The sequence below is a fragment of the Metopolophium dirhodum genome, chromosome 3 (genome assembly GCF_019925205.1).
Source record: "Metopolophium dirhodum isolate CAU chromosome 3, ASM1992520v1, whole genome shotgun sequence".
Classification (NCBI taxonomy): domain Eukaryota; kingdom Metazoa; phylum Arthropoda; class Insecta; order Hemiptera; family Aphididae; genus Metopolophium; species Metopolophium dirhodum.
This window is the reverse complement of record NC_083562.1, coordinates 6,941,321-6,958,251: the sequence shown is the minus strand read 5'-3', so window position 1 is coordinate 6,958,251 and position 16,931 is coordinate 6,941,321. Positions and strand designations below refer to the sequence as shown.

The window sequence follows — 16,931 nt, the reverse complement described above, 5'->3', positions numbered from 1 at the left end:
CAAAAATAAGATACTATTATAATTTTTTTTATATAAAATAAACATACCTTGTTGTATTAATGAACATCCAGCAAATGGATCTCCTGTATAACCTGGTTCACAGTTACATTGTGGACTATGGTTAATCGTTACACACGTGGCATATATTCCACATGAACCAGGACACGGGTCTTTACATCTTTCTTTTGAACATGCTAAATTTCCTGGGCATTCAGCATTGATGGTACATTCTGGTCGACAATTAGGTGGTCGTCCAATGTAACTATCTAAACATGAACATGCTGGGGTGTGACCAATTTCACGACATACTGAATTTGGACCACATGGCGATGGCACACACGGATTGGTTGGTATATCAGCTGGTGGAGGTTCTATGTATAACATACATATTTATATAAATATTGTTTTCAAAACATTTAATGTACAATTTGAGTTGAATAAGAAATACGTACGTTCTTTGAAACACCTTATAAATGGATCTCCGTTATAACCGGGAGGACAACTACAAATTGGATTATGATTGACTACTTGACATCTTCCATTTGATCCACATGTACCAGGGCATGGGTCTATACATTTCTTTCTAACACATGCTTTATCTTGGGGACATTCAGAGCTCACCATACACTCTGGCCGACATGATGGCGGTGTTCCAATGTAATCTGTTTGGCATGAACATACAGCATGATTATTGACAGGTCTGCATTGACTGTAAGGGCCACATGGTGAAGGAATACATGGATTTGTGGGTGGTTCTGGATCAACTAAAAATAACAATTTAATATTATTTATAAATATAGAATGAGTAATAAAATGAGTATTAACGAAAAATACAACTAGATAATATTATACATACGTAATGGTTGAATGTAGCAAGATAACGTTGGATCTCCAGTATAACCCACTGGGCAATAGCAAGATGGCGAGTGGTTAATAACTCTGCATTCTGCATTCAAACCACAGATTCCTGGACATGGATCGCGACATTTATTGTTCATACAAGATTTACTACGATCACAATCAGAATTGGTCACACATTCTGGCCTACATCCAGTATATGGATCTCCAAAATATTCCGGTAAGCACGAACAAGAGCCAGCACCATTTCGTTCTTTACATACTGCATTTGCTCCACATGGCGATGGGTTGCAAGGCATCTTAGGTCCTTCAGTTGGAACTAAAAAAATTGTCAAATATAAATACATAATATACATAATATATAAATATATTTTTAAACGTTGATACCAATAAATAGTTGTCTTACTTTGTTGTATGAGTGAACATCCACTAAATGGATCTCCAGTGTATCCATTTTGACAAACACACTGAGGTACATGTTTTACTGTATTACATGTTGCGTATATTCCACATGAGCCAGGACAAGGATCTCGACATTTTTCGTTAACACAGGCGAGATTTCCAGGGCATTCAGCATTAATTGTACATTCTGGGCGGCAATTTGGTGGCCGACCAATATAATTAGACAAACATGAACACGCAGGAGTTCCACTGTGATCGCGGCATAAAGAATTAGGTCCACATGGAGATGGAACGCACGGATTAGTCGGAATTAATGGTTCGTCGTAATATGTTGGTTCTAACAAATATTAAAAGTATTATAGATTATTAAGTTATATTTTTCTAAACATTTTTTTTTATTAGTACGAACTTTCTTGTAAACACCGGACAAATGGATCACCAGTATATCCAGCTGAACAGCTACATATAGGATTATGGTTGACAACTTGACACCGCGCATTGAGGCCACAGGTTCCGGGACATGGGTCTACGCATTTTTGATTGACACATGCCTTATCTTGAGCACATTCAGAACTAACCATACATTCTGGATGACAAGCTGGGGGTGTACCGATATAATTTGTTTGACATGAACAAACGGCATGGTCATTTACTGTCCTGCATTGACTGTACGGGCCACAAGGTGAAGGTATGCAAGGGTTTTTAGGTGGTAGATCTGGGCCTAAAAGTGGGCATAGCACAAAGAAAAACATGCAACGTACAATAGAGACAGATAAGAATGAAGACATGGTTTAAAATACCAATGCATGCAAAGTAAAAAGAAGCTAATAAGTAGATAGTAAGAGAAGAAATCTTACTGGCAACTGGGAGAAGTTGACAAGCAGACAATGGATTGCCAGTATATCCTGGAAGACAAGCACATGAAGGAGAATGGTTGATAACTCTGCATTCAGCATATAAACCACACATTCCTGGACATGGGTCACGACACTTATTGTTTATGCAAGCTCTGTCTCTAGGACATTCACTATTTAGCACGCACTCTGGTCTACATCCTGTATAAGGATCCCCTGTATATTCAGGAATACATGTACAAGATCCAGCATTATTTCTTTCTTTGCAAATAGCATTTGCCCCACATGGTGATGGGTTACACGGATCACTTGGCACATCTGCTGGTGGTGGTACTAAAATGGGAAAATTTGTGTTGCAATTTGTGTGTATGGTGTATTTGTGATCTATTGGTTTAATCAACGATAGCTCAAGTAACTTAATATCTTAATAAATACTATAACAAGCATAATAATATTTTAATAATAATCCTTACGTGAAATTGGTGTCGGTCGGCAGGCTATAAATGGATCACCGGTATACCCGTCATTGCATTTACATACAGGATTATGGGAAATCACTTTACAAAAGGCGTTGATACCACAGGAACCGGGACAAGGATCTATACACCTTTCATTAACACAAGCCAAATTGCCAAAGCATTCGGCATTTATTGTGCATTCTGGTCTACAGCAAGGTGGTCGACCAATATAGTTTGGTAAACAAGAACAGGTAGGAGTATAATCTTTGGGATGACATATAGAATTTGGACCACAAGGTGATGGAACACAAGGGTTCTGTGGTAGTCTATCCTGTTCTGGTGGTGAAGGCTCTAAACATACCCCATGCATCAAATCAATAATATGCTACATATAAAGCAACTAAAAGCATAACTACGGCATTCTTACTTTCAATAATAGCACAACGAACAAATGGATCACCATAATAACCTGAATAGCAACTACATATAGGACTATGATTTACAACTCGACATTGTGCGTTGTAACCACATGTGCCTGGACATGGGTCTGAACAGATTTGATTTACACATGATTTATCTTGTGGACAATCTGAACTAGTTATGCACTCTGGATGACAATTTGGAGGATTTCCAAAGTATCCAGGTAAACAAGAGCATACTGCATGGCCATTTACAGCTCGACACTGACTGTATTGCCCACAAGGCGATTTCATGCAAGGGTTTTTCGTAATAACCAAATCAACTTCACATGCTATGTAATAAAATAGGTATAAAAAGAGAATCTAAAGGAAAGCAATAGCAATATATACAACTCTTACTTGGATCAAACTCAATTTTATGACATGATAATAAAGCACTTCCAGTGTACCCTTGCAAACAATAGCAAGTTGGAGCATGATTGCTGACCTTGCATTCAGCATATAAACCACAAGCACCAATACAAGGATCTATACATTTGTAATTGATGCATGCTTTATTCCATGCGCAATCGAGATTGTTTACACATTCTGGTCGACATCCAGAGTACGGATCGCCAAAATATTCTGGGATACATGAACAAGAACCGGCACCATTTGATTCTTTACATACAGCGTTTGCTCCACACGGTGAAGGGTTGCAAGGAGTTACAGGCGTATAATCGAAAGCTAAAAAACGATTATAAATACTCTACATTCTAATGCAATACAACACGCAAATACTATATATAAGCTCTATCTAATAATCTGATCACCAAAGCAAACAATACATAGACTATTATAAACATGCATTAACTTACCTTTATGAAAAGAGAGTTCGATTAATGTTATAACTAACATTGATTAGCACCAATTAGTTATACTCCATTGAATTTATACTAACTTAATATACTTAAAAAATCTAACGTAATTAAATTGCGGATTTGAGTCTTACATGGTATTGAACATATTTTAAAAGGATCTCCAGTAAATCCTTCAGGGCACATGCACAAAGGTCTGTGATTGACCACACTGCAAAATGCTTGAGGCGCACAACTACCCGGACATGGGTTAGTACAGCGGTTATTAACACACACCTTTGTACGATTACAATCTGCATTCAAAGTACATTCTGGACGACAATTTGGTGGTAAACCCATGTATCCAGATTGACAAGAACATACGGGTTGTTTGTCATAAGAACGGCAGACCGAATAAGGTCCACACGGGTTCTTATCACATGGATTAGTGTTATTGTCCGAGCATTCTAGATGATACATGCATTTTTTGGTGTTAATAGCAAATATAAAGTATTATTAGAAATAACCTAGGATTTGGAGCTTACTTTCTGTTTTGAGACACCGTTTCATAGGATCGCCACTAAAACCAGGTTTACAAACACATATAGCTTTATGATTAATTACCCGGCAATCGGAGTTGGGTGCACATAAACCTGAACAAGGGTCTGTGCACCGTTGATTAACACAAGCTTTATTTGGTGCACATTCTGAGCTAATCACACAGTCTGGTTTGCAGTTGGGTGGCGTACCAGTATAACCATACTGGCATAAACACACAACGTGGTTTTTGATTATTGAGCAATTACTGAATGGCCCACAGAGATTTGGCATGCAAAGCGAATTTGGCTTATGAGGAATATTAGGAGCTATAATTAGATTATTAGTATATTATTAGTAGAAATAGTAAAATGTTCACATAAATGTTTTCTGATGAAGTATACTTCATGAAGTCATGAAGTATTTATAGTTTAATAAAAAAAGTATATAAATATATAACATATTTATTGCATATAACTGTTCCTATATGTATAGATTATATACTTTTCTAATTAAACAAATTATCCAGAAAATTTTTAGAATATAACTTTATTTTAATATTATTGTTTAGATAGAATATTAAGAAAACATTTATGAATGTAAAATTGATATTAATGACAGTGGGTTGGAAGAAGGCATGCTTACAATTTGATATCTTGTTGCATATTGTTAGTGGATTGCCAGTCATGCCATTTGGACAAAAGCAAATTGGGCTATGGTTGACTACTCGACAACGAGCGCGCAGGCCACATGCGTTTTTACACGGATCGATGCATTCAGAATTAACACAAGCAAATGATCTAGGACATTCTGCGCTGAGTGTACAACGAGGACGGCATCCAATGTATGGGTCCCCGAGATAATTATTCTTACAAATGCAAGTTACATTGTTAATATTGCTCTTACATATTGCATTATGGCCGCAAGTAGTACCATAACAAGACAGGCGTGGTTTTCCTTTTGGTTTTGCTATTAATAATAATAATCACAATAACAACCTTAATTGTATAGTAGTCCAACTGTTGTAGTTCGTTTGTTAAGTAGTTTTAATAATATTAATTTATGTTGTAACTCTTAAATAACTATAAGCTATTAGTGGTATACCTACTAAGTTAATAAAATAATAATAGTAACTTATAACAAATGTTATTCGGTTTATAAATAAATCTTCATTATGACTATTTAGTTTTAATAAAAATATAAAAATATTAGTATGATTTATAAATTCAAACATACCTGCGACAGCATTACATCCATTAAATGGATCTCCTTGGTAGCCCGGTTCACATGAACACACTGGTTGATGGTTGATTACAGTGCATCTAGAATTGAATCCACAAGATCCGGTACAAGGATCTCGACATTTACTCTGCAGACAAGCTAATCTAGTTGGACAGTCAGCGTGAATTAAGCATTCTGGCCGACAGTTTGGTGGAGCTCCAAGCATTCCCGGTAAACATGAACAGACAGGTCTACTATCATGTTCTCTACATTCAGAATTAGCACCACAAGGTGACGGGAAACAAGGATCTTGGTAAACGACTGGAGGAGTTTTAGGTTCTGTAGAATTATAGTTGATTAATAAATCTTAATAATAATAATATTCTAGTTATTATAGTAAAACTTACCTTCTTGAATACACCTAACAAATGGATCACCCACGAATTTCGGTGGACAAGTACAAATGGGATTGTGATTAATTACATTGCATCGAGCATGTAATCCACATGTTCCAGGACAAGGATCTGAACACTTTTGTGCTATACACGCCTTATCTACTGGGCATTCAGCACTTACAACGCATTCTGGTCGACAAGAAGGAGGGGTTCCGATAAAACCTTGTGTACATGAGCAAACTGCATTATAACCTTGAGTACGACATTGACTATTTGGACCACAAGGTGAAGGTTCACAAGGATTTTGGGGAGTTGGTGCTACAAAAAACACAAGATAACATTATATTTCAATTAATTCAAATATCTTATGTTAAAATATATTCAACTCACGATTAATTGGTTCTATTCTACAAGATTGGAATGGATCTCCGATATATCCGGGGAAACAAGTACAGACTGGTATATGACTAACAACATTACATTGAGCATTGAGACCACATACACCTGGGCACGGATCTCGACAATGGCTAGCCAAACATGCCAAGTTTGACATACAATCACTATTCATCAAACATTCTGGCCTACAACCACCAGAGTAAGGGTTGCCGATATAAGGTGGTATGCAAACACATTTTGAGACTCCATTATTTTCACTAAAACATTGAGTATTATCACCACATGGTGAAGGGTTACATGGATCTCTTGGAATTTCAGGTAACACAGCTAAAATATTATTAAAAATTATGATTAGTTTATATTGATATATAGTGGTAGAAAGTTTAAACTTAACAAAAAAAAAATTAAAAAAAAAATTATTTATGCATAACATAACATTATATTATATGTTATCTATTACATAATACTATGACAGTTCTCTATCTCAAAAAAAAATTATTAATTGCAACTTAATGAAGAAATTAAGAAGTTCTTATTATACATTTTTAAATATTAAAAATTCTATTTAATGAGTTTGCGTATAACATATTGTAAGCATCTCACCCCTGAGTCTCAAATAAATCTAATATAATTAAATTATAAGCATACTTTTTAAAATCACACTTACTTGGTGGAATTCTAGTACAGCTTATAAATGCATCTCCTTCGTAACCTGATACACAGGTACAGAATGGCGTGTGATTAACAACATCACATTTAGCATTCAAGCCGCATGATTTTGTGCACGGATTTTGACATTTTTCTTGAATGCAAGCTTTGTTATGTGGACATTCGTGATTCATTATACATTCTGGACGGCAATATGGTGGACTTCCAATATAATTCGGAGAACATGAACAAACTGGATGACCTTTTTTAATTTCACAAATCGAATTTGGACCACATGGTGTAGGTTCACAAGGATTTCCAGGTACTTTAGGAGTTTCTTCACCTATAGGTAACATGATTAATAATATAAATAGAACTTTAATAATAATAAAATATGAATACATTAAAATTGAATACAAACCAAGTGGTAAATGACAGCTAACGAAAGGATCACCGACGTGTCCTGGTGGACAACTGCAGATCGGATTATGGCAAATAGAATGACAATTAGCTCCAACACCACATGTACCAGGACATGGGTCAACACATTTTTGATTTAAGCAAGCTTGAGTTTGCGGGCATTCCGCGCTTACTACACACTCTGGTTTACATACTGGTGGAGAGCCACGATATCCTGGTAAGCACGAACATGTTGCGAATCCTTGTTCCGAAATATGACAGCGACTGTTAGAACCGCACGGAGAGGGGTCACAAGCATTATCTGCTGGGCCCATTATTGGTGGATAATCTAAAAAAAGATTACGTATACATTAAATTACAATATATATTAAAATATACTATAGGTAATTTATTAAGTTTCTACTCATAAACAGTAAATTATCAAATATTATTTACTTGGTCTAGCAGCTTGATAACAGCTAACAAAAGGATCTCCTGAATAATCTTGTTGACAGAAACATACGGGGAAATGATTAACTACTTGGCATTGCGCGTTAACACCACATACACCCAAGCAAGGATTAACGCATTTGTTATTAATACAAGATAATGTTTGACCACAATCAGTATTTATAACACATTCGGGCCGACATGATAAGTACGGGTTTCCATAATATTGTTGACGGCAAACACAAATAGTCATTCCATTTGATTTTTTGCATACAGCATTTGCTCCACATTGCACTTGATCACATGAAATAGGCTTAGCCACATCATCTATAAAAATAAATCAATAAATTATAGCTTACAGATACTCTAGATTTTAAACTTATCATAGTTTGTCATACTTTGTTTTGGAGTAGTACAGTGTTCGTATGGATTTCCTATTAGTCCCGATTGGCATGAACAAATTGGATTATGATACACAACAGTACATTCAGCTTGAATACCACAGGATCCTGGGCAAGGATCAATACATTTTTGTCCCACACAAGCTAAATTGAATGGGCAATCAGAGTTGTATAAACATTGAGGATGACATTGTGGATTCCATTGTTGTTCAATTGAAGAGCAGGGATCACACATTGCTATTTGACCACCATACACATTACATGAAGAATATGGATCACATGGTGAAGGTGCACAAGGCAGAGTCATATTTTTAAATGGCTCGTCATCAGCTAAAAATCCCAAACAGTTGTGAATTTTGAAAAATTGTTTAAATACAGTGGTTATGTACGTTGTTTAGCATAGTAAAAATGTTTAGTATATTTGATGTATTTAATTCTCACGTTTTGGTAAACATTGTAGGAATGGATCTCCAACAAAACCTTCTCTACAAGAACATAGTGGTGTATGATCTTTGCATTGGCATACTGCTCCAAGACCACAAATGTTTCCAAATGCACATGGATCTCGACATCGGTAATCAATACAAGCTTGATGATTCTTACAATCAGTATTTAAAACACACTCAGGCTGACATCCAGTCTTAGGATCTCCAACGAAATTTGTTAGGCATGTACATACAGGTTTACGATTTTGGATTTTACATTCAGTATTAATTCCACATGGGTTAGGTAGACATGGATTTCCAGTTGGAGCTGGATCCGAACCTTAAATTAATAAATAAACAAACATTATTATTTAATATTTCATTATTAGTTATAACACTATACTTTTTTTTTATTAACTATAGTTTTAACAACTTACTTATTTGATAACAGCGGAAGAATGGATTTCCAGTTAGTCCACGATTACATGTACATACAGGGCGATGTTTTTCAACTTTGCACGAAGCACCTACTCCACACGCTCCTGGACATGGATTATTACATTTGTAGCCTAAGCATGATTTATCCCATGGACAGTCATCATTAGTTGTACATTCCGGGCCTTTACATCCTGTTAGTGGGTCTCCACCCATACCATCAGGACAGGAACATAATGGTTTTCCTATTTAATAGTTAAAAAGTTTTAACATATTAATATAAAATGTTTACTGCAGTAAATATAAAAATATTGATACACTACCTTCTGATGAAATTTTGCAGTATGCATATTTTCCACATGGATTTGGTTCACACGGACTCATTGGAATTGAAATACAACCATCGTAAGGGTTTCCTGAATAGCCATTTTTACAATAACACTGTTCATTGCTTCCAGTTACATAACAATCTGCATTTGCACCACAAGGTCCAGGTTGACATAAGGTTTTCAGTGATTCTAAAAATAATTTTGTAGAAAATTCCAAATTTAATTTTTGATGAGAAAATATTTTATGGTACTTTAATACATACCACCACAAAACTTATATGGATTTCCAATTAATGGCTCTGGGCAGAAACATGATGGTTGCCTGTTTGGATCACATACGGCACTTTGTCCACATGGGTTTGGTTCACATGGATTCTTCTTCTCTACGCATCCACGTATTGTGTTTGGACTCTCGATGTATCCTGGTAAACATGTACATTTGGCAAATCCATTATCCAACAATGTACATTGAGTGTTAGGTCCACATGGAGAAGGTGTACAAGGATTGCTTGGTAAACGGCAAGGTGTGATGGGAGGATCCCCTTCATACTCAGATAAACAGAAACAAACTGCAGAACCTTGAACTACTCTGCATCCAGAGTAGGGACCACATGGATTTGGTGAGCATTCATCACCTTCAGGAACTAAAATTAAAGATATTTTATAAAGTAATTATTATAAATATGTACGAGTGCTAAAAATGTAGAGTGATTTAATTGTTTAATTTGTGATACACTAAAATTAATCAGTTTATGTATTCAGTGATAAGTTTTCAATTTCAACTTACTGCAACTTTTAAATGGATTTCCTGTCATTCCTTTCGGACAGTAGCAAATTGGATTTCCATTGTCGATTTCGCAAAGAGCATGCATTCCACAAGGATTTGGATCGCATGGATTTTGAGGTACTAAAATTGTATTAAATATACATCACCATTTATTTTGATTGTTGAGAGTAAAATTAAAAAAAAATAAAAGTACTATTTGTAATGCTAAAACAATGATATTCAGTAATTACCTTGACATCCTAATAATGGATTTCCGTTGTAGCCTGCAAGACACTTGCATGTTGCCTTATGGTTTACAACGTCGCAGACAGCATTTGGACCACATCGACATGGGTTAGAGCATTTTCCATTGATGCACGCTTCATTAGTTGAGCATTCATTATTCGACCGACATCCGGTGACTAATAATAAATTTAAGATAACAAATTATCATGGATATTTTTATAATTATGTATGTAGCTGTAGCAGGTATATAATTTATTTTAAGAAATATCGTTAATATACCTGATGCACACGAGATGTATGGATTTCCTTGATGGCCTTGTAAACATCTGCATTCTGTACCGTGGTTTACAGGATAACACTCAGCATTTTCACCACAAGAGTCTTCAGCACACGGATTTATACATACGCGATTTAATCGATCACATAATTTATCTGGCGGACAGTCTTCGTTGTATTGGCAAATGGGCTTGTATGATCGAACTAAAAATATATTCAAGCGATGTAAATAAATCGTAAAAATTGAAAGCAACGAATATTATCAATAATAATATTAGTGTGCGTAAAAACAATAGTTCAAACTTTAAAGCAGATTTACGTAAAAAAATATAGTGAAGACCGAACGATTAAAATGTGTAGACGCAAGGTGTACGTGTATTTATTGTAAACCACATATTGACGGATTAAAAAAAAATTGATTTTTAACCTCAAACGATAATATAGTAAGAAGAAATAAAAAATTTAAATTACGCTTCTATTTATAAGGAGTTAAATTATATAGGATTTTTAGCTCCATAATATATGCGTACTGCAATTAAATTATATAAAATATAAATTAATATGAATAATTTAATCGATAAATTTAATGCGCTTGCAACACCTGTTATAATGCATAATTTCAACACGCACTGCACTGTACTACGTGAGACATTTGTTTTTCGCAAAAAGTTTATACTTTTATTTATCATACCGACTGCCCTATATATAGCATACCATTTTTATAAATAGATTTTAATTCCATAAAATAAATAAATAATTGTTTTAAATTACTGAAATTTTAGGATCATAAAACCTAATTAGGCGAGGTAAACGTTCCAATTAAAAAAGAAAAAAAATTGATACAAAAGTAAACTTAAGATTCAAAACTGTTATCGTTATCGTGAACAAATTATACAGGTGTAAAATTAACTATTTTTGATCCCCTTAAATCAGTATACACACGATACTGTACAATAATATTCTTAAAGTTATTGAATAGTACCCATAACAATAATAATATTATTCAAATCGAATTAATAAATAGTCATTACACCCATACCTCATACAGTTATACTTAGATTAAAAAATAAATACACATTAATTAATTAATTTTATAAGCTTATAGTGCACTATAATAGGCTATAGTAACACAGTCTTACTATGAACGGGTGATATAATTATTATGAAGTAACAGTGTAGTTTTTTAGATTATTTTATTTTAACTTTCAATAAATATAATAATTTTAATAATAAAATAATCGTACAATAATTTTGATTATTTATATCATTAATATAAGTTCATTTATTGGTACAATAATTATGATTAATAATTTTGTTAACCTGGGCAAGTTAAGTCGTAGTTAAAATGTGTATTCCTAACCTGCAGATATATACATAATATAGTATCTACCTAAAATAATACATATGTTTTTATTAATGATACATTTGATATCATTTTAATCAAACATAACGAGTGTTATCGAATGAAAAAATAAATCACCCGCAATGGTACTAAATTATTGACGAATAAATTGAAATTTAATATGGATTGCAACTGACCTGGCAGACACCCTACAAATCCGTTGCCTTGAAATCCTTCTACGCAGCTACAATCGACTCCATGAGCGGTGTTAATGCATGCTGCGTTTTGAGCGCACGGGTTATGAACGTTGCACTGGTTTTGGCAAATTTGCTGGATGCAAACTTCACCGTTCGTACAATCGTTGTTCGTATTGCAGGTTACTAAATTCGGAGTGGGGTAAAAATAAAAATAATATATAGATAAGAAGAAGAATTTTCAACCGTTAAAATAAAAAATAAAAAAAAAATTAGACTGTACCCAAGAAGGGCGGTACAGTAGTGGGTATATTATAAAGATTTATGTACATGTATTTACATGTATATGATAACCCCGCATTTATATGATACAACGCTATACGTGAACTATATTATATTATATTACACGATACTATCAACTCTCTTACGTGAAAAATAGTAGTCCCTATTTGTACAATTAATAATATATACATCTACAATAGTTATATGATCTTACAATGGTTGTGTTTTTTGTGTGTGTGGTTTTTTTTTTTGTACAATATTAATGATTAATTGTATTATAATTATTAATATTATTATTATATTGGTAAATCATGTTAATCATTAATATTTAATTAACACATAAATATATTTATATGAAAATATGAAATTAGTGATGTGATTAGTCTTACACAGTTTCGGTTGATAACACTTTGTGGCCGGGTTTCCTTCGTATCCTGGAGGACACGAACAAACGGGTCTGTGTTTTATCACGTGGCATTTGGCATTTGGAGCACATACCGTCGAAAAACTACACAGATTCTCACACTGTCCCATGTAACAAGCTTCCGAGTCCAGACATTCCGTGTCGGATTCGCATACTTGCGGCTTTTTCGCGGTACCTGGTGCTGTATAGTATTATATATATATGTACACGATTAGTGTTATTTACATATTATTGTTACATGCATTATTATTAACAATCATCGATCGTTACGAAGTTAAACATTTAATGAATCAGAGTTTATCAGTATTTAACTCGGAGATTCCAGTTTCGATTAATTTGTTTTTTGGTTGTGTTGATTTCATTTTTAAAATATATGGTTATGTTTTTAACTTATTAAATGTATTACTATTCGTAAGAAATGGTTAAAACTTTAGATACTTATAATATTATATATCATGTGAATTACACAAACACCGAGAAATTAATAAAAACTGGAAAATCTAATTTAAATTGACGAACATTTAAACTATGATTCGATGGTATCTTATACAGTGGCTATTTCATTAAGTCATGCTTCGATTACTATCATTTCTGTGAAAGTAACCTAATCCTAGAGTCCTCAGAAACGAAATACGTTTCACTTATTAAATTAATGACTTTTTTTGATCACACAGATCCTATGTAAACGCTAAAGCACTGACTGATTTGATTAATTTGTCGAACCGACTAATATTTACATGTGGTACGTGCTCGTAAAAAAAAAATGTTAACGTTGCTGTTCGATTCTTCTCTATTAATAACAACATGACAAACAAATAACAAAAATAACGATACACAATTCAGTTACGGACTCCGTATACCTACATAATATACTAATTAAAATACAAAACATGCTGAAACACAAATTAATATAAAAGCGGAATTTTTTTTTAGTATTAAGTGTAAATTATACCTTTAAGACACTGTAACGTGATGATTCCGGGCGGACAGTTATTTACGCGGCTTTCACCTGTTGGTAGACACTTGGCTGCCAAACACTTGTGGCCGGCGTCACAATCGGTATCATTCCAACACCATTTTCTGGTTGCTGTGGTTATTATTTGTTGTACAGAGTAGCTGTTGTTTATATTCGTTTGGTTGTGGTTTTCGGGTATTGCAGTGACATCTTCGATTTCAATGCTCTTAGACGTTATAGTGTATTCGGTAGTAGTCAACATATTATTATTATTATTATCATTCAAGTCCGTCGTGTCTAGGTCGGTATCGCGGGACATCGATTCGTTATTAAAATCAGTGTTGTAAGGGGAATCTGTTTGAAAATTAAACGTTGTCTCTTCGGTCGGTAAAACGGTATATCTTTCCGTGGGGCTATCGGTGGTGTCGTTAAACTCGGGCGTCACGTCCATATATCCGCGAATTGTCGTTAAGTCGTACGTAATTTCGTGCGGATTTAAAGACGTTTTACCCAAACTACCTTTGTTTGAGCCCGGAAATGTCGTGGTCTCGTAATTTTCTGTAAATGCACTTGTAACTGCATCAGTAGAGGCGATTGTATTATCAGCAATAGTTGTCGAATCGTTTTCAGTATTTAAGCTCGACACAAGCACTTCTATAGAAGTCGTAAAGAAATTTATCATAGTGGTGGCGTCATTTATTGATATGATCGAAGACGTTTCGACTTGGTCTCCGTTGCTTGTCTTTTCCAACGGCCCCAGTGGAATATCTGTCGTAACAGCATCACCATTTTCGGGTGTGTTAGATTCTGTCGGAGAGTTAAATAAATTGTTTTCTACGCTTTTCTCGGTATCGATTTCATTATAAGATGCTTTCGGAGTGGTACTCTTAGTTTTAATCCAATCAGCCATGGTCATAATTGTGACCGTGGTGGTTTCTCGATTTGTATATTTGAAATCCGTATCTTTAGATGTAAATATCGCACTGTCCGTTGCCATAGGTGTATATTTTGTAGTGGTCGTTTCGAACAACGTATTATTTACTGAATCGAACGTCATAATTTGTTGTGTTGTTCGATCGCCGCCAGTTAAAATGTTATCAGTCCGGTCTCCATAAATTTGTGTTGAAACAATAGATTCGTTTTTTCTTTCAAAATCTGATCCAGTGGTTACCTCATTATCCATTGTATACATTTCGTTCGCAGAGATTGTATCATCTCTATCCGCGGCGCTAGTCGATGTTATAACACTTTCATTTTTCCCACGTGTACGAACGGTCGTTATTAAATCGTATCCTATACTATTAGCCACGTCGTTGTTTACAGAATCGTTTGTTACACGGTGGTTTTCCGAAAAAATTTCTTTCGAAACAATTGTTTCGGTAGGTTCTGTGTTTAATACGGTATCTTCCATACCGTTAATTACTGTCGTAAGACGGGTTCCCACAACGGTTGTAGATTCGCTTACGGGCGGTACACTTACACTTCCCGAACCACCGAACAACGTTTCCCATTTTTTTATAACGCCTTGGGACACATTACTATCGTTTATATTTATTGATCCGGGAATTATTGACGACTCGACGATCTGAGTAGTGAATTCGGGAGAACTAGTCATCACTTCGTCACCTGTACCAGTCAAATTAGATGGATTCTCGACTGATTCGTTTTCCACTTGATGATTGAGTGCCGTCACGGTGGTTGCCGCTTCAATATCGTCTGTTGGTATAGGTCGTTGAGTGTTTTCATCGGTTGAGCTATTGGACATGACGCTGTTCACGGTTGTGTACTCATCAATTTGATTATTTAAAGTTATGATTTCTGCATTTGAACTAATTGTCATCGGGCGGAGAGTCGTTTCTATTGTACTAACAAGTGTAAAATCGTTTTCTATATTTTTATTGGTCGCATCAACCGTTGTAGTTTTTATGTCGTTGTCTATTAAATTTATAGATGTCGTACCAATGCCATTAATTATTGTCTTGGAAATAGTTGTAGTTTCATCGTCTAGTGTTTTATCGGTTTCGATTCTTACGTCTTCGATCGTAGTCACTGAAGGGGTAGTAGGATTATTAGTTGTATAGAGAAGTTCTTTTTCTTCATCAAATATGTCAGTTGTATTTCTGGTAAAAACTTCAACAATTTTTTCTGAACTTTTTGTGGTGAGTTCTTGATCGTTTTCATTAAATTGATCAGTAACCTCGTTTGAATTATTATAATTAGTTTTTAACATGTAAGACTTTGTTGTTGTTTCTTCATTTGAATATTCAGTTGTGTCATTAAATTTGGAGCTTACAAATTCGTTTAATGTAACTAATGTTGTACTTTTTTGATTGTCTATTGTACTTATAGACACAGGGAGTAAATTTGACGTGGTAGTTTCTAAAAATGAAGAAATATTATTAACTTGTAAATTGTTATCTAATTCAGTGGGAACTGTAGTCGTGTTAAATTTTACAACACTTTCTGTTGAGTTGTTTTCTACGTTGTTTTTATCATATTCTGTACTCATTTCCGAGTATGACTTCGTTGTACCTTGTACATTATTTTTTATTTCATTTTCTTCATCGAAATAAATTGTTCTAGAATTCATAGATTCGTTTGAAGTTTCGGTCGTCAATTCAGGATTATTGCTCATACTTTGAACAGTACTGGGTATAACGTTTGTTGTTAATTCAGAATTTTTGTTTATACTTTGAACAGTACTGGGTATTAAATTTGTCGTCAATTCAGGATTTTCGTTCATACTTTGAACAGTACTGGTTATAACATTTGTCGTCAATTCAGGATTTTCGTTCTTACTTTGAATAGTACTAGGTATAACATTTGTCGTCAATTCAGGATTTTCGCTCATAATTTGAACAGTATTGGGTATAACATTTGTCGTCAATTCAGGATTTTCATTAAAACTTTGAACAGTACTAGCTATAACATTTGTCGTCAATTCAGGATTTCCGCTCATACTTTGAACAGTATTGGGTATAAC

At 34.5% G+C, this 16,931-nt stretch overlaps 1 protein-coding gene across 1 annotated transcript in view; it reads right to left on the bottom strand.

Annotated features, from left to right (window-relative positions):
- LOC132941562 (uncharacterized) overlaps positions 1-16,931 on the bottom strand; it is a 128,175-nt gene that overhangs the window by 47,466 nt on the left and 63,778 nt on the right. Inside the window, exons 46-72 of the mRNA XM_061009668.1 lie at positions 12,291-12,473; positions 10,755-10,955; positions 10,481-10,651; positions 10,251-10,370; positions 9,727-10,107; positions 9,458-9,652; positions 9,137-9,379; positions 8,716-9,039; positions 8,272-8,604; positions 7,880-8,200; positions 7,446-7,772; positions 7,044-7,367; positions 6,371-6,703; positions 5,993-6,298; positions 5,601-5,924; positions 4,984-5,333; positions 4,373-4,673; positions 3,992-4,294; positions 3,391-3,729; positions 3,000-3,323; positions 2,588-2,923; positions 2,118-2,447; positions 1,670-1,981; positions 1,265-1,597; positions 857-1,177; positions 453-764; positions 48-371 (exon numbers count right to left, since the gene is read on the bottom strand). Coding sequence (XP_060865651.1) covers positions 48-371; positions 453-764; positions 857-1,177; positions 1,265-1,597; positions 1,670-1,981; positions 2,118-2,447; positions 2,588-2,923; positions 3,000-3,323; positions 3,391-3,729; positions 3,992-4,294; positions 4,373-4,673; positions 4,984-5,333; positions 5,601-5,924; positions 5,993-6,298; positions 6,371-6,703; positions 7,044-7,367; positions 7,446-7,772; positions 7,880-8,200; positions 8,272-8,604; positions 8,716-9,039; positions 9,137-9,379; positions 9,458-9,652; positions 9,727-10,107; positions 10,251-10,370; positions 10,481-10,651; positions 10,755-10,955; positions 12,291-12,473 — 7,971 coding nt within the window. The remainder of the gene's footprint in view (positions 1-47; positions 372-452; positions 765-856; positions 1,178-1,264; positions 1,598-1,669; positions 1,982-2,117; positions 2,448-2,587; positions 2,924-2,999; positions 3,324-3,390; positions 3,730-3,991; positions 4,295-4,372; positions 4,674-4,983; positions 5,334-5,600; positions 5,925-5,992; positions 6,299-6,370; positions 6,704-7,043; positions 7,368-7,445; positions 7,773-7,879; positions 8,201-8,271; positions 8,605-8,715; positions 9,040-9,136; positions 9,380-9,457; positions 9,653-9,726; positions 10,108-10,250; positions 10,371-10,480; positions 10,652-10,754; positions 10,956-12,290; positions 12,474-16,931) is intronic.